Source organism: Symphalangus syndactylus, chromosome 11 (assembly GCF_028878055.3).
Source record: "Symphalangus syndactylus isolate Jambi chromosome 11, NHGRI_mSymSyn1-v2.1_pri, whole genome shotgun sequence".
NCBI classification, from domain to species: Eukaryota; Metazoa; Chordata; class Mammalia; order Primates; family Hylobatidae; genus Symphalangus; species Symphalangus syndactylus.
In genome coordinates, this window is record NC_072433.2 from 114,928,094 (window position 1) to 114,954,450 (window position 26,357).

At 41.1% G+C, this 26,357-nt stretch overlaps 2 protein-coding genes across 13 annotated transcripts in view; one reads left to right on the top strand and one right to left on the bottom strand.

Annotated features, from left to right (window-relative positions):
• The window catches only part of CCDC192 (coiled-coil domain containing 192), a 237,253-nt gene extending 220,860 nt beyond the window's left edge, over positions 1-16,393 (top strand). The window contains exon 7 of the mRNA XM_055299209.2: positions 15,947-16,393. Within this exon, the coding sequence (XP_055155184.1) occupies positions 15,947-16,233 (287 nt within the window). The 3' untranslated portion in view covers positions 16,234-16,393. The remainder of the gene's footprint in view (positions 1-15,946) is intronic.
• The window catches only part of LOC129493261 (uncharacterized), a 147,155-nt gene continuing 134,310 nt past the window's right edge, over positions 13,513-26,357 (bottom strand). For all 12 annotated transcript variants that reach the window (XR_010114509.1, XR_008661095.2, XR_010114506.1 and 9 more), the window contains one exon: positions 13,513-15,985. Coding sequence is in view for 1 of the 12 variants with exons in the window: in XM_063612990.1 (XP_063469060.1) it covers positions 15,918-15,985 (68 nt within the window). In the remaining 11 variants the exon portion in view is untranslated. The remainder of the gene's footprint in view (positions 15,986-26,357) is intronic.

Consider the following 26,357-nt stretch of genomic DNA (forward strand, 5'->3'; position numbering starts at 1 on the left):
TTTCCAACAATAAATGTGCAAGTGCTCAGGCATGTCACTACAAAGCCCATTTGTATTATCTTAATACAAGAAAAGCTTCAGCCAAATTAAATTTAAAGGCGTTTAATTGAGCAATGAATGATTCGCGAATCGGGCAGCCCCCAGAATCACAGCAGATTCACAGAGACTCCAGTGCAGCCACGTGGTGGAAGATTTAGACAAAAAATGGGAAATGGGGCGTACAGAAATTTGAAGTGAGGTACACAACAGCAGGATTGGTTACAGCTCCGCCTTTGCCTTATTTGAACAGTTTGAACACTCAGCAATGTATGAGTGAAGTTCTGCCGCTGCAATTGGCCAAGACTCAGCTATTGTTACAGGTGCATACTCCTACGTTAGGTTTTCAATTTTTGTCTACCTGTTAAGCTAGGTTGCAGTTTGTCCACAAGGACTCCAATATAGAAGTATGGAGTCCTCACGCCACATTTAGTTTGCTTTAACAATCTGATGACTCCTCATCAGCTTGTTACTTCCTTATGGCTATTGTATCTCCTAAAGTGACTTAAACCAAGGAGGAAACATGGGGTTTGGACATGTCCTTGATAAACTAGTACCCCACAGAGATTGAGAACGTATTTTGTGAAAAAGAACTATAAGGATGTGGAGGTGAAGGAAGTTGCAGGAGCATGTTGCACGACCTAACGGGGGTGGAGATAATAAGACAAACTTAAAAGGTATTTAGAAGTTTAAATCAACAGAACTTTGTGAAAAGACGGATGAAAGAGCATGGGGGTAAAGGAGAAACTGGGTAAGAGATAAGTTTCAGAGGTTAGATAATGAGTTCAGTTTTTGGCATATTATATCTGACGTGCTTATAAGATATCTCAGTAGGAGTTCAGAGTCTAGAGATCAGGTTCCACCTAGAGTTGTAAATTTGGCATTATTCATACCAATATATTGCAACCAAGGCCACAGGAGGGAATGAAATGACCTATAGAGAGGGAAAAGAAAGTTTAAGACCAGGAGTTTAAGAATTTCCATGCAGTGATTACTCTGAGGAAAAGCTCACAGGGGACCAAAGGAGTAGGCAGAAAGTTTGGAGAAAAAGCGTGTCCTGTTACCAAAATGAAGGGAAGAGTGCTCTGAGGAAGACTGTCAACAGGGCAAATGTTTAGAGGTCAAGTAGATGAACTTGAAGCAAATCCATTGGATTTGGTGACATTGGTAACCTCAGTAAGGCCAAGTTTAGTAAGGTCTTTTTGAAAACAAAAATTAGATTGTAATAAGTTGACATGAGAAAAATACAGCAGTCCCCTTTTATTCATGGTTTTGCTTTCTTCAGTCTCGGTTACCAGAAGTAAACTATGGTCTGAAAATAGGTGAGTATAGTACAATAAGATCTTGAGAGAGAGAGACATCATGTTCACATAACTCTTATTACAGTATATTGTTATAATTGTTCTATTTTACTATTAGTTACTTTTGTTAATCTCTTATTGTGCCTAATTTATAAATTAAACTTTATCATAGGTATGTGTGTACAGGAAGAAAACATAGTATATATGAGGTTTGGTACTATCTGTGGTTTCAGGTATCCACGGGGGGTCTTGGAACTATCCCCTGAGAATGAGTAGGGACTACTGTAGAGGAAAGAGGGCGAGTACAGACAACTCATCCAAGAGCTTTGACTGTGAAGGCGAGAAGAGTGACAGAGTGATAGCTGAAAAGGCATTAAGTAGCCTAAGAATTTTATTTACTGTTTAAAATGGTAGCAATTAAATGTTTAAATGTTCATGGCTTGGAGCCAGTAGAAAGATTAACATTTACAAAGAAGAGGAAATTATAATGGTTTAAGATTCCAGAGGAGGCAGGCGGGTCTGTAATCCAGATCTCTCTGGATGTCTGGAAACCCTCAGTTGCCCTTAGTTGAAATCCAAGTCCACTGGTGACATGGCACTAAATGAGATTTCTGGCTCTCCTATAATGGATAGATTTTCTTTATTATTCACATGTTCTTTGTTTTTTTCCCCTTCTCTATTAACTTCCTGTTGCTGCTATGACAAATTATAGTATAATAGCTTAGTAGCTTAAAATGACACAAACTTGCCATCTTATAGTTCCTTTTTTTTTTTTTTTTGTGAGATGGAGCCTCATTCTGAGTGAAGTGGTGCAATCTTGGCTCACTGCAGCCTCTGCCTCCCAGATTCAAGCAATTCTCCTGCCTCAGCCTCCTGAGTGCCTGGGATTACAGGCACCCACCACTATGCCTGGCTAATTTCTGTATGTTTAGTAGAGATGGGGTTTTACCATGTTGGCAAAGCTGGTCTCGAACTCAGGTGATCTGCCTGCCTCAGCATCCCAAAGTGCTGGGATCCTGAGCGACCACACCTGGCTGGTGATCTTTTATAGTTCTTATAGGTGGAGGTCAAAAGTCCAACAGGTGTCACCTGACTAAAATCAAGATGTCAACAGGATTGTGTTCTTTTTATAAGTTCTAGAGGAACATATCTTTCTTTGCCTTTTCCATCTTCTTTAGGCCACTTACATTCCTTGGCTTGTAGCCCCTGTCTCTGTGTTCAGAGCCAGCATTGTGACATTTTCAGATATTTTTCTCTGACTCTGACCCCCTACTTCTCTTTTATCATCCTTGTGATTGCATTGGGTCCACCCAGATAATCCAAGACAATCTTCCCATCTCAAAATTCTTAATCACATCTGCAAAGTCTCTGGTCATATAAAGCAACATATTCAAAAGTTTTGGGGATATCTTAGGGGGATATTATTCTGGACATCTCTGTGGACAGGCAGTCATTATTCTGCCTACCACACTTCCCTATTTCTAAAGTACTCTTCCAAGCTTGCTGAGAATTATGGATGGCGCTTCCCCTGCTCTACATTTTATGTAAGTGAAAATCTCAATAACAAATTTTAGCCATGTTATTCTTTTTTTTTTTTTCTAAGACGGAGTCTCGCTCTGTCACCCAGGCTGGAGTGCAGTGGCATGATCTTGGCTCACTGCAACCTCTGCCTCCCAGCTTCAAGCAATTCTCCTGTCTCAGCCTCCTGAGTAGCTGGGACTACAGGCACCCACCACCACACCCAGCTAGTTTTTGTATTTTTAGTAGAGACGGTGTTTCACCATGCTGGCCAGGCTGGTCTCGAACTCCTGACCTTGTGATCCACCCATCTCGGCCTCCCAAAGTGCTGGGATTACAGGCGTGAGCCCGCACCTGGCCTTAGCCATGTTATTCTTAAATGATAGAGGGGCCACCGCTCAGAGAATATGTTCTGAGAATTACGTGATGATCCCACTTGGCTGGTACTAGTAGCATTTGATTGCATCGTTTGTAGTATTCAGGATAAAATAAATGAAAAACAAAAATAAGTTCTGTGTGAACCTGCCACTGCTGTAGTATCTTTTGCAGTTTATTATGTCTTATGCACACATTTTTAAGCTCCAGCCAAAAGACACTGACTTCAGACCTAGCACAATATCTAGGGGTCTAGGAAAAGAGAGACTCCTCTGCAGACCAGTAGTGCTATCTCACTGTCATCCCAAGGTTGATCAAAAGAAAGAAAATGAGGGATGGGGTGAAATTTTAAAAAGAGAAGGGGCTGTGTGTAGAGATGTATAGTTGCACATGTCAGTCAAAATTTGATACAAAAAAAGATTGCATTCAAGTGTCCTGTAATCAGGGACATTTAATAGCAATGTTAAGTCAGCTAAATCAAAATAACTTGTACCTCCTCTGTACAAAGCCCATTCCCCTGCACAGTTTAAACAAGTAAAATCCTTATAAACAATAGCAATGGATCCTTTATCCCATCTTTCTCAAAAAATTTTTTCAGTCATTATCAAAGAATAGCCCTAACAATACTATTATTACTACAGCATTGTTTTATTTCTCAATGCTACACAACACTAGAAGCTGTCATATCTTTTTAAAATTAAGGCAAACACATTATCTAAGTAAGCATTCCTTATTTCATAAGGAGGTATCCTTAACCCTTGTGCACCACCAGGAAGAAAAACTTGAAAAAGTCCCACATTTGACACTAGGGCAACATGCAGTCCAAAAGACAGAAAATGGCCGGGCGCAGTGGCTGACACCTGTAATCCCAACACTTTAGGAGGCCAAGGCAGGCAAATCACTTGAGGTCAGGAGTTCAAGACCAGCCTGACTGACATGATAAAATCCCATCTCTACTAAAAATACAAAATTAGCCAGGTGTGGTGGCACGTGCCCATAATTCCAGCTACTCTGGAGGCTGATGCAGGAGAATTGCTTGATCCCTGGAGGCGGAGTTTACAGTGAGCCGAGATTGTGTCACTGCACTCCAGCCTGGGTGACAGAGTGAGACTCCGTCTCAAACTAAACTACACTAAAATAAACTAAACTAAAATAAAATAAAATAAAAAGATGCAAAATCATCTTTACTTTTATACCTTCAATTGACTTTGAGTCCATACTGATTCATTTTCAGATAAGCATAGAAGCAGTGCTTCATCGATTGTCTTTTATCTTTCTTCCATTCATTCAATCTCATGGTCTCTCCCTCGTGGAATTTCCTGACCTCCCACCAGTGTCCATTTTTACCTTGTGGCTTCTGGCCAGGCTGCCGGTCACTGCGTTCCATCCATTATTCTCTTCAAAGAAGCCAAAGTTATGGGAGGAGACTTCAGGTCCTACTCATAGGAGGAAGTAAGAGAGATTCCAGAAACCCTTTCTTCTGCTCAGATTGACTTCCTCTTGGCATTAACTCAGGTACATGGTTTGCTAACAGTCTTCTCAACCTTACCAAGAACGCCTTCTGTAAAATACTCTGATGTGGCCTGAGACCCTGCAGTGGGTGGGAAGGAACTCTGCCCAGAAAGGAACTGATGAGCTAAGTAAGTTAGCCTAGGTTGTCCTACCCTCAACCCTAATGGAACACTTTGCCCTACTGGAGAGCAGACAGAAGATGGGATACACACTGCCCTCTCCTCACCAGCCAATGTCTGGCCACTGGGGCCTACCCCCACCCCCCGCAAGCCTATATTCATTTTGTGGTGTCATCTTTGAGACATCATCACTTGCTTTTCCACACAAACGACCAACACCCTGCCACCCTTTCCTGTGCTAGCAAAGATGTGTATGGCCACATCTTTCTGTGATACTGTTCTTATCAGTCTTCTTGGACATATGTGCTGACGCCAACAAGCTCCAGGAATAAGGGCCTGGATTCAGATTCTCAGGAGGGGGGATTCACTTCCTCCCTGCATGGTGGTGGTAACTGTTAAAACTTCTATGGAAGCTGGGGAGTCACTGTGCTTCCAACTCAAAGTCCAATCTCTTCCTTCCTCTCCCTCTGGCTCACCCTCTCTTTCCCACCCACTACCCATAGGAAGGAAAAGAGAGTCTAAGGAAATAGATCTATTCATACACTGAAACAGAAATGGAAGCAAAAACAGAAACAAACCCCTGAACACTCATCATTTTTTCTGCATGTTCTGGAGATAATTTAGCCAAATTGGAACTGGCAAGATATTGTTGGGATGTAAGCTAATTAAAGCAGGGGGGCTGGGTTGCAAGGACTGTGGATGCATTCAATCAGCTAGTAACATTTAAAGGCAGAGCTTTGTCAAGTAGCCAGCACAATAGATGTGCTCTCCCTCCTCCAGCTGAGCATATTGCAGCCTTGTCAAGAATAGGCTTGCCTGGTGATTTCTGGCCTACCTGTTAGGATTTAGCCAAATCTTGGTTCACCATAAATCTTGCAGGTCAGCAGGAATCCACTTGTAGAAACATGGCTGATCATCAGATTTCCTTGGGAAGCTCTGTAAAAATATAGATTCTCAGGCACCCTTCTAGATTCGCTCAAGCAGAATTTCAAGGATGAGATCTTGGATTCTCCATATTAACAGAGATTTCCCAGTGCCAGACTTGGGGAACCATTTTTATAGCTTATAGAAATCTAAATCCTAGATTGGGAAGACGTCTAGGGGATCAATTTTTCTAACTTTCTGTTTTCTATCAAAAAAGAAAGTAGGCTGGGTGCAGTGGCTCACGCCTGTAATCCCAGCTTTTGGGGAGGTCAGGAGATTGAGACCATCCTGGCCAATATGGCGAAACCCTGTCTCTACTAAAATACAAAAAAAAATTAGCCAGGAGTGGTGGTGCATGCCTGTAGTCCCACTTACTCGGGAGGCTGAGGCAGGGGAATCGCTTGAACTCAGGAGGCAGAGGTTGCAGTGAGCTGAGATCATGCCACCGCACTCCAGCCTGGGCAACAGAGTAAGACACTGTCTCAAAAAAAAAAAAAAAAAAAGTAAACTCAGTGATGTTACATGCAATGAGAACAGTTTGTTGTGGTTTTTTTGAGATGAAGTTTCACTCTTGTTGCCCAGGCTGAAGTGCAATGGCGCGATCTTGGCTCACTGCTACCTCTGCCTTTCAAGTTCAAGTGATTCTCCCACCTCAGCCTCCCGAGTAGCTGGGATTACAGGCATGCGCCACCACGCCCAGCTAATTTTGTATTTTTAGTAGAGATAGGGTTTCTCCATGTTGGTCAAGCTGGTCTGGAACTCCCAACTTCAGATAATCCTCCCACCTTGGCCTCCTAAAGTGCTGGGATTACAGGCGAGAGCCACCGTGCCCGGCCACCAGTTTATTTTTTCTAATGCAGTAATGAAAGCATTATCTGAATAAAAAAATACTCCTGGGGAGGGAATCTAGGATATTGTTGTATCCACCCTAATGATACAGCAATTGTAACCTTTGGACTGATGCTTTCTTAGGTGATTTGTGTTATATATGCACTTAACTTTCATTTATTTATTCACTTGACAAATGACCACCACTACAATCCATGCACTATTTTGGGCACAGGGGATACAGTACTGAACAAAACAATAAAAAAGCTCTGCTTTCATGGAACTTTCATTCCACTAGGGGAGAGCGACTGCAAACAAGATAAAAACCAGATCTAGAATAGTCAGATACAGCATGTCAGTAAAAACAAGGCAGAAAACAGGGATATGAAGTGTTCAGCAATGGGGCTTGGGTTGAAATTGTAGGTAAGATGGCCAGGGAAGGCTTCATTGTGTTAAGGTGACTTTGGAAGGTTGAAGACCTGAAGGAACTGAGAGAGCTAGCCATGTATGCCTCAGGTATACAATTGTGCAGGCAGAGGAAATAGTAAATGCAAAGGCCCTGGGATAAGAACATGCCAGGCCTGGTAGAAAAGCAGTGAGAATTGTGGAAATGTAGCAGAGGAAATGTTGCATTTACTCTGGAGAGGAGGAAGGAGGAATAGGTTACGTGCTATCAAAGTAAAGAGGTCCCAGATCACATAGGGCCTTGAAGATCAGTGTGAGACTTTGGTCTGCATGAGATGAAAAGTCACTGGAGGATTGTAGGCAAGAATGTCAAGACCTGACTTATATTTTAATGGGACCTCTCTGTGCAGAGTTGAAACCAGGCTAAAGTAGCAGAAGCAGGGTGACCAGAGAAGAAGCTATTGCAATACTTAAATACTAGGCAAGAGGGAATTACCACTTAAATAAATGATGAACATGGGCACTGGAGTGAGTATATGCCTGAGAGTGAGCATAAGAAGATAGGAATCTGTATTTCTTTTGGTCTGCTTAGCTCCCACACACCTCTCACCGTGAGAGCATCTAATTGCCACATGAGTGATGCTAGTGGTTAGAGACAAGTGTTTTTCATTCATTCTATGTGTTCACTAAACAATAAACAAATCCTAGAAGTGTCTTCATCAGCCAGGCCCCTCACTCTGGTCTGGAGACTGGTGGAGTACTAGGGTCTGAATGTTTGTGGCCCTCCAAAATACGTATGTTGACATCCAATTCCCAGTGGGTTGCTATTAAAAGGTGAGGTCTTTAGGAGGTGACTAAGTCATAAGGGCTTTGCCCTCATGAATGGGAGTAACACTTTATAAAAGAATCTTGAGGGAGCTCACTGGCTTTTCCACCATATGAGGACACAGCTGGGAGGCACCATCTATGAGTGATGGGTTCTCACTAGACAATGAACGTGCCAGCACTTTGATTGTCAACTTCTCAGTCTCCAGAACTATGAGAAATAAAATTCTGTTGTTTATAAACTAAGGCAGCCTAAGCAGACTAAGATATGCAGGCACCACAAATTCTCGAGGCCTAGATGAGCAGTAAGCAACAACTGCTTCCTACATGGTCTCTCTTGCCTCTTGTTTTCCTTTTCACTGGGTGTTCTACAGGCTCTCTGTTCCACTGCTCTCAGTAGCACTACCCCATGTCATTCAGGCTGCAACCCTTCCATCATGATCTCAACTAAGTATTTGTTCCCTTCTAAGGCACTTACAAAAACAGACTGATCTTCTTTTTTTTTTTATATTAATTTTTTTTGCACACAAAACAATAAACATTTTCTAAAATACATACAAACAAAAAGATGCATATCAAACATATTAGGAAGGTTGCACATGGGAAGACAGGGAATAGAAATGGGGAATGGGAATTAAAGAAAATAAATGAGAGAGGGACTTTGTATGGATCAATGATAATAACTCAATCCTCTATTTGACAAAGAAGAAGGAGAAGGAAGAGGAAGAAAAAGAAAGTGGGATAAAGGATCAGAAAGGGAGGAAAATAGAAAAAATCAGAGTATGACTCCAGGGTAGACCTGTTTTGTTGTCACTGGGTTGGTGGGTTGGTTTGTCTGTTGTGTTTTTCATATGTTTCGCCACGTTGGCCAGGCTGGTCTCGAACTCCTAGCCCAAGTGATCAACCCGCCTCGGCCCCCGAGAGTGCTGGGACTACAGGCGTGAGCCACCACGTCCAGCCCCCACATTGCGTCTGGCCTCTGTGGTAGGCCTCATAGACGGGGCGGTCAGGCAGAGGCGCTCCCCACATCCCAGAAGGGGCAGCCGGGAAGAGGTGCTCCTCACTTCCTAGACGGGGTGGTGGCCGGGCAGAGGGGCTCCTCACTTCCCGGAAGGGGCAGCCGGGCAGAGGCGCTCCTCACTTCCCAGACGGGGCGGCCGGGCAGAGGCGCTCCCCACATCCCAGACGGGGCGGCCGGGCAGAGGCGCTCCTCACTTCTTCCCAGATGGGGCGGCCGGACCAGATCTTCTTAAACTCTCAGGTGTGGGCCTGTTGCTAGGTGAAAACGTATATTCCCTCCAGCGTGCCACTACATTTCAAATTTTTCCTCTAAAATATAATTATTATAAGACTGATGTTCATTATATTATCAAAAATTCGTAGCTAATATTATATACTACATTTTAATTCTTTTTAGTGGCCAAATCTCTTTGCCAACCAATTGTATTCTTATAATGCTGCTTGTTTTTTCCAAATCAATTAACACATGCCTACTTCAGGTGGATCCTAAATGCTCACAGCTTTAGTGGAAGGAAATTGAAGTACCTTTGAAGTCAGTCATTTGGCACTATAGAGATTGGTCTCTTTATAAGTAAAAACATTAAAAGGGGAGGGCAGATGAAATTTCAAGACATAGGACTAATTTGATTTTCAAAAAGAAAAACATTTGTACTACAATACAAAAAAAAAAGTGAATCATTTATTTCAGAGAATAGCCATTTGCAAACGTTCACTGTAAAAATCTAGAGAAGGATAGAAAACCTAAAAAGTTTTGTTTAGGTTTGTTAATTTAAGTGGGAGGGATGTATTTCTAAAGAATATGTCCTAAAGGTGTGCCACTGTGCAAGTCCAAGTATGGCAAGAGATGAACCTGGAATCTGTGGTGGTTGCTGACAAATAATACACAACTTTCAAAACCAGCCCCGCAGTGAGTGAGAGTGATGGGCATTTGTACAGAGGAGGAAGCTGACATTTTCTTTTCGTCCAAACAGCAATCCTGGGCGGCTCTGGTGGAATGAGGTATTTAATCACCTCACCGGTGATCCTTGTTGAGTCTTTCTTGTTGAGTAAATACTTGGCAGCCTTAGTCATTAGCTTGAAAGGCAGAGGGAAAAGTAAACTTTCACGAGTGAGTACCCAGCTGAGGTGTTTGTTTAGGCTAATCCCTAATGCCCTTTAGGGCCTAACTCTGTGCTGCCCCTCCCCTACTCCACTGTGAAGCTGCAGCTGTGGGAGCCAACATTTTATCTTACTTATTCTCTATGTGCAGGTTCCCAAACATAATTATTGAATGAATGAATGAACAAGAAGATGACTGTGGAGGATACTTGGGATCTGGCTAGCAACAAGTATATTTCCCATTGTTAGAAGTAGTTGGGTCAGAAATTAGATCAGTGCTTCTCAGCATTTCTCTGTTTAATGCATACTTTTTGGTGGCACCCATAAAGAAATCAAAAGGGGAACATCCCTTTTTAGCAAGAAGTATTTAGAAAATCTAAAAGAACTCTTCCTCCTATTCATTGGGTCACTTTTCAGCCCTGTATCACTGTTTACAGAAAAGTGTTAACATCTTGGACTCATGAAGCAATGTTTTCACATATTCTAGATATGTTGACCTAATATGAAACCACTCCTTCTTGCTCTGATTAGCAACAAGTGGTGCCCCACTGTTTTCCCAGTCTATGTATGGCAGCATTCCCTCTGTCAGGTCTCTCTGTAACAGTGTGCAGCTGCAGTGATCACAAAATGCAGATTTTTAACTCATTGATTACAATTGGCAGCCAGCCTCTGAAGAGCTGGAGCAACACCAGTGACTGAGAGCCACTTGCTTAGAAAATTATCAAAGAGAGGCCAGGCATGGTGGCTCACGCCTGTAATCCCAGCACTTTGGGAGGCCGAGGCAGGTGGATCACCTGAGGTTGGGATTTCGAGACCAGTCTGGTCAACATGGAGAAATCTTGTCTCTACTAAAAATACAAAATTATCCGAGCATGGTGGCGCATGCCTGTAACCCCAGCTACTCAAGAGGCTGAGGCAAGAGAATCGCTTGAACCCAGGAGGCGGAGGTTGCGGTGAGCCAAGATCATGCCATCGCACTCCAGCCTGGGCAACAAGAGCGAAACTCTGTTTCAAAAAAAGAAAAGAAAATTATCAAAGAGATATTACAGAAATAATTCCTATACTGGTAGCAGGTGAGACTAGATCACCCCAAAAATGTAGTCAACGGTCAGTCTCTTAAGGTACTCCTTCAACTACAGTCGCCTCTGTTGTTATCTATTTAGCTATTATTAGTCATTTTCGATGTAACTCTCACATGTCACTTTTCTCAGAGCATGAAGGTTTTGAGGGTATGAAGAACAGGAAGCTGGAAATGGCCAAAGGCAAGGTCATATTTTCTTCTGGGCCTTTGGTCTTTCAAGGCTGACATAGAAAAGTGAGTACAGCCTGGGTCAGCCGAAGGCAGAATGCTGGTACTGCCTCTCCTCTCACTAAATCTTTCTAACCCTGCCCAACTCCCACCTGCCATCCCCTATAGACCTTTTGCGAGGACCCTAAACCCTCATTCTCAGTCCTGACTTACATCTATTTTAAGTCATGGCAGAAGGAGGGAAAATGAAGAAAAATGATGTATGACTGTAAAAACCCCTGCAGTAGTGGCGAAAGTGATGAGTTTATAGCCTCACTGTTGCTAATCAGGTTTTTCCTCCATCTCACATAGAAGAGCCTTTCTTGTTGCATTCTCTGGGTTTTCTGGATCCTGTGGGTGTGGGGTTAAGGCTGAGATGATCTGGTCAGATAACAGCACCTCCAGGCTTCAGGGAGCACCGCCTTGGCAAGACTGCCTGAGCTGCCAGCAGAAGCCTATGAGGGACCACAGGTGTGTGAAGTGTGGGACATGTAGAGCTGTCAGGACTTTGGGGACACACACCACTTCCTGTTACAGATGAGGGAGACGAGATGTGGGAGAGGAGTGAGATGCTTAGTGGTAGATTCTAGAAAACTCACTGGGGTGGCCTTGGGCACTTTCCAATACAAATAGGACTTGAGGCTCTTGAAGTCCCCCACTTTGCTAAAGAGTTTTAAACACTTTTGTTAGTTGTAATGTGTTTAGAAATGGGACAAAATATTTGCGTTTTATATGTTTAAAGAGACTAGTAGTAAAATATACTTGTATAATTTTTTTTTATTTTTAGTATGTCTTTAGGTTGTCTATTAGCATTTTCACTTAATACATGAGAACAATACAATGGGAATCCTCATGCCATCTCTCTTTTTTTCAGCATCTACTCTACCCCTTTTCTGACTGTCCTCTTCTTGTGCTATGGACTGAATTATGTCCCCATCAAAATTCTTGTGTTGAAGCCCTAGCCCCCAACTAGATGGCATTTGGAAATGGGGCCTGTGGGAAATAATTAGGCTTGGATGGGGTCATGAGAGTGGGCCTTTCATGATGCAGCCACTGCCCTTATAAGAAGAGATATGAGAGAGTTTTTGGTCTCTTTCTTTCTGCCATGTGAGGACGCAGCATAAAGGTGGCCAGGAAGAGACTCCTCACCAGAACCTGACCATCCTGACACCCTGATCTGAGACTTCCATCCCCCAGAACTATAAAAAAATATGTTTCTTGTTTAAGCCACCCCATTTGTAGTACTTTGTGATAGCAGCCCAAGCTGCCTAGACACTTGCTTCTCCTCTCATTTGCTTTCCACCTTCTCCCTGTAATACTCTCTTTCAGAAGGAGGATGTGGTCCTAGTGACCGTGACTGCCTATGCAATGCCGTTTCACTGCATTTTTGCTGCTGTGTCATTAGAGCTGGGTGAACTGTATCTATACTGCATTGTCTAAAAACATTTTGACCAGTTTGACCAGGGGTGACACTAAACTCCTTTCTTCATTGGACAAATCCGTTGAAAATAACTCATTCTAAAAGCAGAGGAAAAACTGAGGAGAGGAAAGATGGAAGGAGAAGTCAAAGAGGAAGAAGATGTCAGACAGGCACAGTGAGGCTCCAATGCACCCCCCTCCACCCCTGCCCCCTGCTGAGGCCCTGCATCCCCCACTGCTCACTGCTCCTCTCCTCAGCATCTTCCCTGGCCACTTCCCTGCCATTTTCCTTCTCCCACTCCTGATGAAACTCACTTCAACCCATCTGAATCAGTTTTTTATGTAGTTTAAGGAGTAGCTTAGGGACTGAGAGAAACATTACTGTCTGTCATGGATACAAAAGCCTGCTTGCTACCTGGGTACCTACGCACCTGCTTAAGGTGGGGCAGCTTTGCCGTGGTTGTGCATTCAGGCAAGAAATCACCCATTCCCCAGCAAATAAAATTAATTGGCAGTCATCACTTTTTGCCAAACTTTGATTTCCATGACTCCATCCTCTGGGGTAACAGAAAAATAATCTGTGTGCCAATGCTTGAGGACCAGAGATCTTCCTTCTTAAATAATATCTGTGCAGGTTAACTAGAACCATCTCCAGGTAACACATCCACCTGGGTTTCAGAGAGTGCTCATCCGGAGGGAAATGCTAGCCCAGCATTATCCAACAGAAATATAATGGGAGCCACAAATGTAAGCCATGTATTTTAAATTTTCTATGAGCCACATTTTTAAAAACATAAAAATAAGTCAGTTAAATTATTTTAAGAATACATTTTCTTTAACACAATGTATTCTAAATATTATCATTTAATGCATAAGCAATATAGAAAATTTGAAGTATTTAACATTTTTTAAACTAGGTCTCCCAGTCAAACATGTATTTTACATTAAAGCACATCTCTATTCAGACTAGCCGCATTCCATTGCTTAATGGTCACATGTGACTAGTGACTACTGTATTGGAAAGCACAGCTCCAGCCAAATGAAAGGAAAGGTGAGACCCTGGCACATCAGGAGATGAGGAAGGCCTCCTGCCATATGGACTCCCTCTCCTGGGCTGGAAAGCACAGGCTTATCGCAGAGGCAATGAACTAAATGCTCTTTTGAAATTTGAGCTGTTTTCCCATTGCTTGTTAACTTATGAAAGGTACTCAAACCAACATCTTTTTTTTTTTTTTTTTTTTTTTTTGAGATGGAGTCTCACTCTGTCGCCCAGGCTGGAATGCTGTGGCACAATCTCAGCTCACTGCAACCTCCAACTCCCGGGTTCAAGTGATTCTCGAGCCTCAGCCTCCCAAGTAGCTGGGATTACAGGTTTGCACCACCACACCTGGCTAATATTTGTATTTTTAGTAGAGATGAGGTTTCACCATTTGGCCAGGCTGGTCTTGAACTCCTTACCTCAAGTGATCCACTTGCTTCAGCCTCCCAAAGTGCTGGGATTACAGGTGTGAGCCACCATGCCCCACCTTCAAACCAACATGTTAAATATTATTGTTATAACATTAAATATTCTAACAGAAATTCAGAACAAAAATTTCCCCATGGATTCTTAAATGTTAGTAAAGTACTAATAATTTCTAAGAGCAGAGAATAGTGTGATGTCTCCTCTTATCACTTTTGTGAAGCCAAAAACACCCTGCCCACTGTGCAATGTGCTGCCAAAGATTTTACCCCTGGATCCCTTGGGAACGTGATGGCTGCCAATTAATTTTATTTGTTGAGAAATGGGTTATTTTTATGGTTTTTTTTTCCTGCATGCACTACTACAGCAAAGCTGGTCCATTTTCAGCAGATGTGTAGGTACCTAATAGCAGCAGGCTTTTGTATCTGAGACTGACAGTAATGTTTCTCTCAGGTGAAGCTGTGCGATTTGTTTTCACTGGGAATCTCATAAATGCTGGACCTCAATTGTAACAATCTACCGTGGAGACCACGTGTCAGGTTCTTTCATACATGCCATTAGCTCCATTAGTGCTGAAATGATACCCAAGCCCTTGATATCTTTTCCTACTTACACCTAAGTCTGCCTTTTATATAGCTCAGAGACATTTAATGCTGGAAATTTCGAGAGTGGTGGGATACTGCTAAAGGCTAGTAAGATGGACTTGAGTTTAAGGAGCTGCATTTTTTGATGGGCTAGAGAGGTGTGTTTTCAAGGACTACTTATGGCCACCCATCTTTTAAATCTTTGTGGAACCTCTCTCTGTCCTTTCTTACTCAGGCCTTTATCCTCATCTGAGGGGTTAACTGATAGAAATTGATAAAGGATAAGCTTTCATGTCCAAGAGGTATCTGTGATTTTATTAAGAAGTGCCAAAAAGACTTCAGGCCTAAAAGAAATGAATCTGTATGCGAAATACCATGCTAATAGAGTTTTCCTGGATCACCTCAAATTGCACCCTTGCCGACTCTAAAGCTGACTTGGGTTAAGAAATAGTCTTTCCTCATTATCACTTTCCCCAGAAATGGCAATGGCAACCTTTTCGTTATTTATTTATTTATTTATAGACAGAGTGTCGCTCTGTTGCCCAGGCTGGAGTGCAGTAGCACGATCTTGGCTCACTGCAACCTCTGCCTCCTGGGTTCACGCCATTCTCCTGCCTCAGCCTCCCGTGTAGCTGGGACTATAGGCACCTGCCACCACGCCGGGCTAATTTTTTGTATTTTTAGTAGGGACGGGGTTTCACTGTGTTAGCCAGGGTAGTCTTGATCTCCTGACCTCATGATCCATCTGCCTCGGCCTCCCAAAGTGCTGGGATTACAGGCGTGAGCCACCGCGTCCGGCCCTCATTTTTTATTTTCAATTGAATTAAAATTCAAATCAAAGCATAATTCTACTTGATCATAGCTCTTGTGAAAGATTCTTGGGAAAAGAATAACATGAACGTTGGGATGGCGTTTGTTTGTAGATTGGATTTTCATGAATTATTCCCATGGTTAACTAAAAGTTAAGTGCATATAAACAAGAGTTGGCAAGGGCTGACTCTGTACACTCTCAAGAGGCTCCCAAGTTTTGTTTTGTTTCTTTTTTCATGAGCACCCAGAATCTCTCCTCTCACTGGATCCAGATTTTATTCTCAGGGTATCCAACCAGACGATGCAACATCTGTGCTCTCTTTTAAGAACGTGAGAAATGAAGCTTTTTCATTTTTCCCCTCTTCGACTTCTGGGAAATCTAAGCAAAACTGCTCAGACTTTCCTTTGCTTGTTTGCTTTAGAAGACAGCTCACTGGAAGGGTTCTGTGGAGGTCTCCCACCTGTGGAAGAAGATGATAGAAAAATTAGCCTGATAATGGCACTGTCGACCCAGGTTTCCCTTCAGACTGAGAGAATTACTCAGCTGAAAGAAATTTTGGAGGAAAAGGAAAGGAAGATTCAGCAGCTGGAAGCTGAGCGGGGTCCCCATCCTCCCCAAGAGGTCAAGGACCCTCCAGGATGTTTACCAGAAGCCCCAGTTTTCTCTACTCATGACGTCCCTCCTGTGGTCTCTGATGAGAATTTGTAAAGACTCCCAATAAGAAAACAATAAAAGTTTATTAAGTGTCATCCAGGTAAAGTCCGATCCCAAATAGTCTCCTAGGTGACAAACTCAAGCTCAAGTTCATGCATTTGAATGTATACTATAATGTTCGTATTGGAAGGAAACAAAATAAAGGAAATGTTCAAGAGCAAACACTGAATGTTTCCGCTTTGGACAGCAATAGTCACGTAAACCATGCAGCTGTAGAATACTATGTTTTTAGACATTCCTGGTAGCAGTGGGGGAGGGAAGAAAACAAAACTAGACAGATGGTGAAGGAACTTAGCATTATCCTCTTATCAGAGATTTGTCACACTGCAAGGGAGGGGTGGCACGGACCCCATTTAGTATGCAGCTCTGTTGTGAACAGAAAGCTGTCGCGGAGGGCCAGCTTCAAACTGGTGAATGCACGGGTACTAAAGAGCAGGAGCTAAAGAGCAGGAGCCGTCAGCAGAGTAAATAGCCATGAGGTCTGTCCTTTCGTGTCCTCAGGAGTTTATTTCCTTATGGCATGCATTTTATTAACATTAGCAACGATAGAAAGGAAATAAAACTAAAGCAATAAAAAAAATTAAAAATGGGTGAATCAAAGCTGCGTTCCTTTGGGAAAAGTGTCCTGGTATAGCATCTCCCTGGGAAAACACACAACACTGATTTTTCCCTTAGGAACAAGACTAAAACCAAAGCAAAATACAATCTTCTATTATGATTGTACCAATGAGCTGTGAACAGTGCAAAACACTGGCAGGAATAATGGAGAATGGGCAATGGAAAGCTGCCCTGTAATTAATGGAATAAAAGAAATCGGATCATATTCCTCTTCCGCTCAACCCCCTCAAATAAACTATTTTCCACTCAAAGGGAGCAGCTAGGCACTAACTGTGAGGAAGACTTCGGTCCTTAGTTCATACTGTTCTGGTACAGCATGACTCAGGCAAACAGCTCTAGCTCTCTCATGAGTATGACTGTAATGCTAGTTCTCAATTTAATTCAACCAGTTCAGCAAATCCTCATCAAATACTCTTCTATCTGGAAGGCACAATTATAGATGTTAGAAATCACAGCAAACATGAGAATCACCATTTTCACCATCCAGAAGTTCATAGACACACAAGGATCTCCTTAAAGTAAGGCTGATTGTATTGAGAGATGGGAAATGGGAGAAGGGAAGTGGGTGAAAGTGGGGTAAACCTGATCAGCATTGCTTCAGCAGAGGTTCTCAGATATACTGAGCATGAGTAATCAGCAAGAATGTATATTCCTGGTCTCTAGTTTAGGGCCCAGGAATATGCATTTTAATAAACACATGTGGTATTCCTGATGAATTTATTCCAGAAACTACATTTAGGCCACATTGGCTTAGGGATGGCTTCAAGCAGACCTATTATACTTTTGCTCCCAGACTAATAGACAATCCCCAGAAGGAGATTTCTCCTTGAAATCTGGGGTGAGTCTTCTACACTATTTACCTATTGCATAATCTGATTATGGATCCCGACTATCTACAAAACACAGTTTCCAAATGTGATTTTTCAAAAATAAAAAAGGAATTGAGTTCTTGACTTACATAAGACGACTTGTTGATACTGACTCCAGAGGTTCACTACCCCACCACTAAAAAAACCCCAAAAACATGGGTCTTATCAGTAGCCTGTGTTTTGAACCAGAGCAAGAAATTTCCCATATTTGTATTTAACCTCAGTTTTGCCTACAATAGCTACAAGTATGTACAGGTGCAGTTCTATATCAGAAATGAAACCAACTCACTGATCATGAATATACACTACCCTAGAAAGTAGTTAAAAGTACCTCTTTATCTTTTCCATAGGGTGCACTTCAGTCCCTACAGAATCCACTTCAGAAATCCCTTCTTGCTGGTCCCTCCTTTTTCTCACCTCCCCAAAATCCATGATTTCCCTGATCTTTTCTATTTCTCTGGCCTAGGTGTCCCTGTCGCAGTCATGAAGGGCCCATTGCCCCTGACCCTATAGTGAGACTGAGGGTTAGCATGTTCTTACTGTGTATTTGTAGGAGAAAGCTTTAAATCCTTCCCTTTGTTAAGAGTAGACCATCTGCAAGACAAACTGTCATCTCCACAATTTTGCTGTGTTATTAGGCTAACCAAGTTTCTATCTCTTTATTTTACCAAAGATCGTCTTAATCTCATGGGATATTGGGAATGAGATATCCCAGTCTGACTATAGGAAAGCAGAGAGAGAGAGAGAGAGAAATTTTCATCACATTCCGGATAGCAGTGTGTCAACTTCTAGATCAGTTTCCCCTGGCTAATGCCCTGAGTAGCCCCTCAGTATGAAAGCAGCCTTACAGTGGAGATGAAGTAACAGGCAGAGCAGGAGCTGCTATTAATAATTAATTGAGCCTATCACCTCTAAATATCTGAGGACCAGCCACCGAAGAAGAAAGCATCAAGGGTCATATTACCCTGCAAAACCATCTTTACAAGAAGCTGATCTTGACTCACGTCTAGGTTACTGCCAAATTAGAAGTGGGGAGGAAATTTGGCCCAAAGGTATGAATAGAGTAATCTCTGTTAGGGACATCTTAGTAACAAGAAATTTTTAAGTATCCAGGGTTGGAGGAGAGGGGATGGGAGGAGTGTTACTGGCCTCTGAGAAATTTATTCTTTTCCCTTATTTGTTTATTAATTTAATATCATTTAGAGACAGGGTCTCACTCTGTGGCCCAGACTAGAGTGCAGTGGTGCAACCATAGCTCACTGTAGCCTCAACCTCCTGGGTACAGGCAGTCTTCCTGTCTCAGCCTCCGGAGTAGCTGGGGCCACAGACATGAGCCACCACACTCAGCTAATTGTTTTAGTTTATTATAGAGACTGGGTTTTGGAATGTTACCCAGGCTGGTCTCGAACTCCTGGCCTCAAGCAATCCTCCTGCCTTGGCCTTCCTAAGCTCTAGGATTACAGGCATGAGCCACCGTGCCCAACCTGAGAAATTCAAAAGTGGAAAAATTCACATTCCCAGCTGAATCTCTTTGTGATTGTATGCCCCAAAGTTCAATTCTATGTCCTGCCAAACCTCTAGAGAATTGAGTAGTAAACTTCAAATTGTGCTAAATACCTGGTTCAGACGAACTGAAAATCAGATTATAGACTACATTGTAAACACAAATCTCATTTTCTTAGAGCAAATCGGGTTGCTGAAGCAGTTCACACTGACCATTAAAATATTGTGTATAAATATAACAAAGCAATTAATATGCTAATGATCCTATTTTTAAATGAAAATTCAGCAAATCATTAGGTAATATATCCGATTCAAAAATAACTGAAAATCCAGGAAATAAGGTACCTAACAAGAGTAACACAAGCCATTCTCTAATAGTATAAAAACATTTACAGAACTATATACATAGTTTTAATTCTCCTTTTTTACCTGGCATGAACTTATCTCAGATAGAAAGTTAAATATGTAACATTTCTAACCAATTTAGGTAAATGTTGGATTTAACAATTTAGTTTCATTATTATATTAGTGGACTTCCAAATACTTTCATGGAAGCTGAAATCATAGCAATAAACTTGTTAAAAATTAGCAGAAAAGCAAGCCATTGGAGTAACTGGCCCAGGGGTTACTCTAGTATTCAGTTCAGCAAAAGCAGATAAATTATAGTACTTTCTAAGTACATTTCTGGAAAAGAATGAATCTAATCTAATTCTGATTATCTCCTATACTCTCTCTGCTTATTTCAAAATCCAATCATTTTCTTCTATATTACACTGAAATAAATAATTTTTGGTTTAATGCAATAAAAAGGGAATTGTTGATAAATGTTATAGGCTTAAGTAAAAATAATGTTTATCTGGCAGTTATCAAGTATAGGAACTGCAAAGACAAAACTATTCTAAAAGGTTTTTTTAAACATTTTAAAAAGACTTAGGAAGCCAAATGAGATTCAAAGCTTGATTCTTATAATTTGAAATTAGACAACAAAAAATAACAGACAAATTATAAAGAAATAATTATTATTTCTCCATGGTTTTAGAACAAAATTTTTTATTAAGATTTCCCACACACAAGAGAACTTTCCTGCTAAAAGAGGAGAATCGAGTTCAAGTAGGAAATAACCTTTTTAAAATAGAAGAACAAGTACACTGGGACAAAGTTCACAGCAAAAGACAGGCCTCGCCATGAAATTTCCCACACCTAATGAAATTAGGACTTTTATGGTAAAACAAAAAAAAACAAAAAACAGTTCTTATTTTCAGTTTCCCAAAGAAATCATTTTCAAAGCCAGACACTCTCCCTCTCTCGACCCTGCACCCTCAAGTAAGCCTTGGTGTCTGTTGTTCCCTTGTTTGTGTTCACATGGACTCAAGGTTTAGCTCCCACTTACAAGTGAGTTTAGCTCACTTATAAGTGAGAACAAATATTGGTTTTCTTTTCCCTGACATTAATCTGCTTACGATTATGGCCTCCAGCTTCATCTATGTTGCTGCAAAGGAAATGAGCTCATTCCTTCTATGGCTATAGTATTTCATGGTATATACGTACTATATTTTCTTTATCCAGTCTACCATTGATGGGCATTTAGGTTGATTCCATGAGTTTGCTACTGTGAATAGTGCTGCAATGAACATATGTGTGCATGTGTCTTGTGGCAGAACGATTTATGTTCCCTTGGGTATATGCTCAATAATGGGATTGCTAGATCAAATGGTACTCTGTTTTAAGTTCTTTGAGAAATCGCCACACTGCTTTCCACAATGGCTAAACTAATTTACATGACCACCAGCAGCACATAAGCATTCCCTTTTCTCTGCAACCTTACCAGCATGTCTTATTTTTTTTGACTTTTTTCTTGTTTTCTTTTTTTAGAGACGGAGTCTTGCTCTATCACTTAGGCTGGAGTGCAGTGGTGCCATCTTGGCAAGCTCCACCTCCTGGGTTCATGTCATTCTCCTGCCTCAGCCTCCCAAGTAGCTGGGACTACAGGCGCTTGCCACCAGGCCCAGCTAATTTTTTGTATTTTTTAGTAGAGACAGGGTTTCACCATGTTAGCCAGAATGGTCTCCATCTCCTGACGTCGTGATCCACCCACCTCGGCCTCCCATAGTGTTGGGATTACAGGCGTGAGCCACCATGCCTGGCTTTGTTTGACTTTTAATAATAGCCATTCTGACTGACGTGAGATTGTATATTATTGTGATTTGGATTTGCATTTCTCTAATGATTAGAGATGTTGAGCATTTTTTCATGTTTGTTGGCCACATGTATATCTTCTTTTCAAAAGTGTCTGTTCATCCCCTTTGCCCACTTTTTAATGGAGTTGTTTGTTGTTTTCTTGGTAATTTGTTTAAGTTCCTTATAAATTCTGGATATTAGACATTTGTAGGATGCATATTTGGCAATTTTTTTCTCCCCTTCTGTAGGTTGTCTGTTTATTCTGCTGATAGTTTCTTTTGCTGTGCAGAAGCTCTTTAGTTTAATTTGGTCCCATTTGTCAATTTTTGTTTTTGTTGGAATTGCTTTTGGTGTGTTTGTCACAAAATCTTTGCCCTGACCTGTATCCAGAATGGTGTTTTCTAGGGTATCTTCCAGGGTTTTTATAGTTTAAGTCTTAACATTTAAGTCTTTAATCCATCTTGAATTGATTTTTGTATATGGTGTAAGGACAGGGTCCGGTTTCAATCTTCTGCATATGGCTACCTAGTTATCCCACCCAGACATTTTTTGAATATAGCTAGTGTCCCACCATTTTTTGAGTACAGCTTACTTTTCCCATGCTTGTTTTGTAAACTTTGTCAAAGGGCAGATGGTTGTAGGTTTGTGGCAGTATTTCCGGGCTCTCTCTTCTGTTCCATTGGTCTGTGTGTCTGTTTTTGTACCAGTACCATGCTATTTTCATTACTGTAACCTTGTAGTATAGTTTGAAGTCAGGTAATGTGATGTCTCCAGCTTTGTTCTTTTTGCTTAGAATTGCCTTAGCTATTTGAGCTTTGTTTTGGTTCCGTATGAATTTTAAAATAGTTTTTATTTCTAATTTCATGAAGAATATCATTGGTAGTTTAATAGGAATAGCAATGATTCTCTAAATTGCTTTGGGCAGTATGGTTATTTTAGCTGTATTGATTCTTCCTATTCATCAGCATGGCATGTTTTTCCATTTGTTTGTGTCATGTCTGATTTCTTTGAACAGTGTTTTATAATTCTCATTGTAGAGATCTTTCATCCCTCTGTATCTAGCTGTATTCCTAGGCATTTTATTCCTTTTTTGGCTATTGTGAATGGGATTGTGTTCTTGATTTGGCTCTCAGTTTGGATGTTGTTGGTGTATACGCACAAATGATTTTTGTACATTGATTTTGTATCCTGAAACTTTGCTGAAGATGTTTAGCAGATCTAGGAGCTTTTGCAGAGACTATGGGGTTTTCTAGGTATAGAATCGTATCATCTGCAAACAGAGATAGTTCGACTTCTTCTCTTCCTATTTGGATGCCTTTTCTTTCTTTCCCTGGACTGAGTGCTCTGGCTAGGACTTCCAGTACTATGTTGAATAGGAGTGGTGACAGAGTACATCCTTGTGTTGTTCCAGTTTTCTAGGGGAATGCTTCCCGCTTTTGCATATTTAGCATGGTGTTGTACATTTTCGGTAACATGAGTTTGTGGCAGGATGACATTTAATTATCTGACCATTTCCATCTCTATGGTTTACTATTGTTTTTTGTTTAACAAAGAATGACCCTTCGTGCACAATTCCAATAGTACCCAATCTTTCTGTTCTTGGACGGGAAAATCACATGGCATGTGGTTTAATAACTCTTTAATCCATTTTCCTAAATGTCACAAATAAGCTTCACCAACAGTTCATTATCTGATATCACCCTTTTCATATGGCATGATGATATCACAGGCAATGGATGATAGCAGAATGGAAGAGAAAGAACTAGCCCTAAACTAGCCCTTTGTCATATGAGGTCCAAGCAATGATAACAGTGAGTTATCATTAAAAGAAAAATGCTGATAATATAATCTTTGGCCTTGCAATAAAAAAGTGTGCCTTATTGCCTAGCTCCTACTGAAATACAGTTGGTGTGGTGATAGTGAAAGGAACGACAAATACCCATTGTGGATGCCCACTATCTTGTTCCAGACCTGCATTTACTAACCATCAGCTATATATATAGGAATGTAACTAATATTTACACAGCAATTTACAGTTATTTAAAACATTTCAAATAGATTATTTTATCTGATCATCATGAGATGGTTTTAGCTAGATAACTAGTCCTAAACTTATAAAAAGAAAATGCCAGAACCAGGATCTGTAGCCCCCAGGCCAGTATACATTTCATCACTCACCACTCCTGTGCAGTTAGACAACAAAGATATTTATTGCTTATACCCCCTTTCTCAAGTCGGCCTCCAGCCCATTTATAAGAAAAACAGTTTTCCATGGGTATCTTCTTTCTCATGCTTGCTCCTCCATAGGGGTCCAAAAAGTGGTCCAGATTCAACTGACTGACTGTTTTGTTCAGCACAGAACACTGTTTTGTTTTTTGTTTGCTCATTTTGTTTTATTTTGTTTTGTTTTAAAGTAAATTCCTTTAAGAAGGGTAGGGGCTGCACTCTACACTTTGCTCCAGGTTCCACCATTTCCTATTGTTTTATGCAGGCTGCTTAAGGCATTTGTCTTGCCTGCCTGGTCCTATAGGTGTGTAAACCGTGCCTGAAATACTCTCAATTGTGTATACCAGGTCTGATTTGGTATGCTATGGTTGTGAACTTTTGATTTATAGTCCAAAATAAACATTCAAAATGAGTGCAGTACATCCTATATTTAACATTAATACCTATTTCCAAATGTATAATAAAGAAGGAAAAGAAAACCTAAAGAAAGTTACTAAGAGCCCACTGCCTCATTCTCATGACTTGAAGACAGCTTATAAATCTTTCTTTGTCAATCTGTTTCGTATGCGGTGGGGAATTCTGATAGCAAAATGTCATTTTATCCACATCACAAGCATAGGTAAATAGGTAAGTGATTACTACCAGAACCAGCATTTTCTGAAGGCAGGATACCCACATATAGACATTCTACCCACATATAGACATTCTACTCACTTGATCTTCAAACTTCCCTTTAAGGTCAGCGGCCTGATCTCACGAACTCCAACTATATGTCCTAGAACCTGGGTTATTCAAATCTAAATGACACTCTCAGTGGGATACCAGAAGTCCTATAAAAATCTATATTTAGGAGGAAATGTTCTCAATACACACTACTTTACAGACTGCTTAGTATCTCAAGCTGTGCATCTGCACTCAGATATATGGTGACTTCCATCTCAAGAAGTAGGTATTTGCATTCTCATAATTAAATGACCATTTTTGTGACTTTCTAATATAAAGGAAGGCATCTCCAAAGATGAATTAAAGCCATAACTCTAGAAATCCAGCTGCTGATAACTCGTATCAAAGTTTTGTATGTCTTTTTTGTTTGTCTGTTTGTTTTGAGACAGGATCTCACTCTGTTACCCAGGCTGGAGGGCAGTGGTACAAGCATAGCTCACTGCAACCTTGAACCTCTGGCCTCAAGCAATCCTCCCACTTCAGCCTCCCTGGTAGCTAGGACCACAGGCACATGCCATCACACCTGGCTAATTTTTTAATTTTTTGCAGAGATGGGGTTTCAATTTATTGCCTAGCCTGGTCTTGAACTCCTGGCCTAAAACAATCCTTTTGCCTTGGCCTCCCCAAAGCACTGGGATTACAGCTATGAGCCACCAAGCCTGGATTCATATGAGAGTGTTTAAGCTAAAACAAAGTCTCTTTCTCTGCCATACCATCCTCTACTATTCAAAGACTTACAGAGCAGTACTGAAGTATAAATCTTCTCACCACACTGTCATTTTTGTTAAAGCTTTCTATTTTTTTAAAATAGATTAACAGCCAGAGTATATATTCACTCGTTCACTCAAGAAAGTTACTGAATACTTATTCTGAGCTTGTACATATCATATGCTCTAGCAATCGTGTCAGATGTCTAGATTTAGCCCAAATTTATGCATAGAATAATATAGTTTCTTATTATTGCCTCAGAGAAGTTTACTACACCTTTTAAGCTTATTAAATAGTAGGTTCAAGAAATGGCTGGTAAAAAGAAATCAGGAGAAGGAGAGGTTTTCTATGCCATAGTTTCTCTTACAAATATATTTGAAATTGATTAGAAGGAATTTTTTAAAAATTCTCCATGCTCTGGACCTTCTGGAGAGGATGAATGCTACTTTGTAGGGGCAGATAGTCTTCAGAGAGCCAGGTCATTTAGCATCTGCAGTAGATTGCAGATTCAGGCACTCAGATGAAGGTCTAGGGCTTCAGTCTGCAGATTCAGATTTCTGAAGGAAGGTCTAGGGATACAGAAGAGCCGTGGCTTCCTTTCTTCTCTACCTGACCTCCAGCGTAGCAAAGATGCCAAGAATTTAAATTAATCCGATTATCCTCTGGGAGTTACCCAATCATACTATTTTGCCATAGAAACTTAGACCTATTCCATGAGGTTGTTCTCTAGATTGCTGGTTGCTACATACTTTAATAAACTGAGATTTTGAAGACAGAATAGTTTTTTTTCCTTCTTGGTGTTTGCTCCGCAGTTGTGAAATATAGCAGTTATCTCGTAAAGATGTCAGAGTGCCTGTGAGTCAGGAGCTCAGGCTGTGGAAGGGCTAACTATAATGGAGGGAGTTGTTTCAAGCATCAGAGCATAGTGACGCTTGCCTGAGACTCCATCCAATATTGAAATTCAGTAGGCCCCTAGAGTGACGTATAATTTGCGAGAGCTTATTCCCATCTGCTACTTTTTCAGCAAGAACTAGAGAACTCAATCTTTACTGAGAAAAAGGAATTAAATTTTTAAAAGAGAGCCTGTGTCTATAAGTAAATTTCCTTTTTAGTAATTAAAATTGGAAAATAAAATAGTTGCATTACAAACCAAATGCATGGAAAATATCTTCCAGGGGATCAACCCCAAGAAACATCTGTTCTCATCAGTACTAGTAATAACCCTTAATAGGTTGGGATATTTGTGATTTTTCCCCATAGGGAAATGTGTGGTAAATCTGTAAGTCGTAAGTC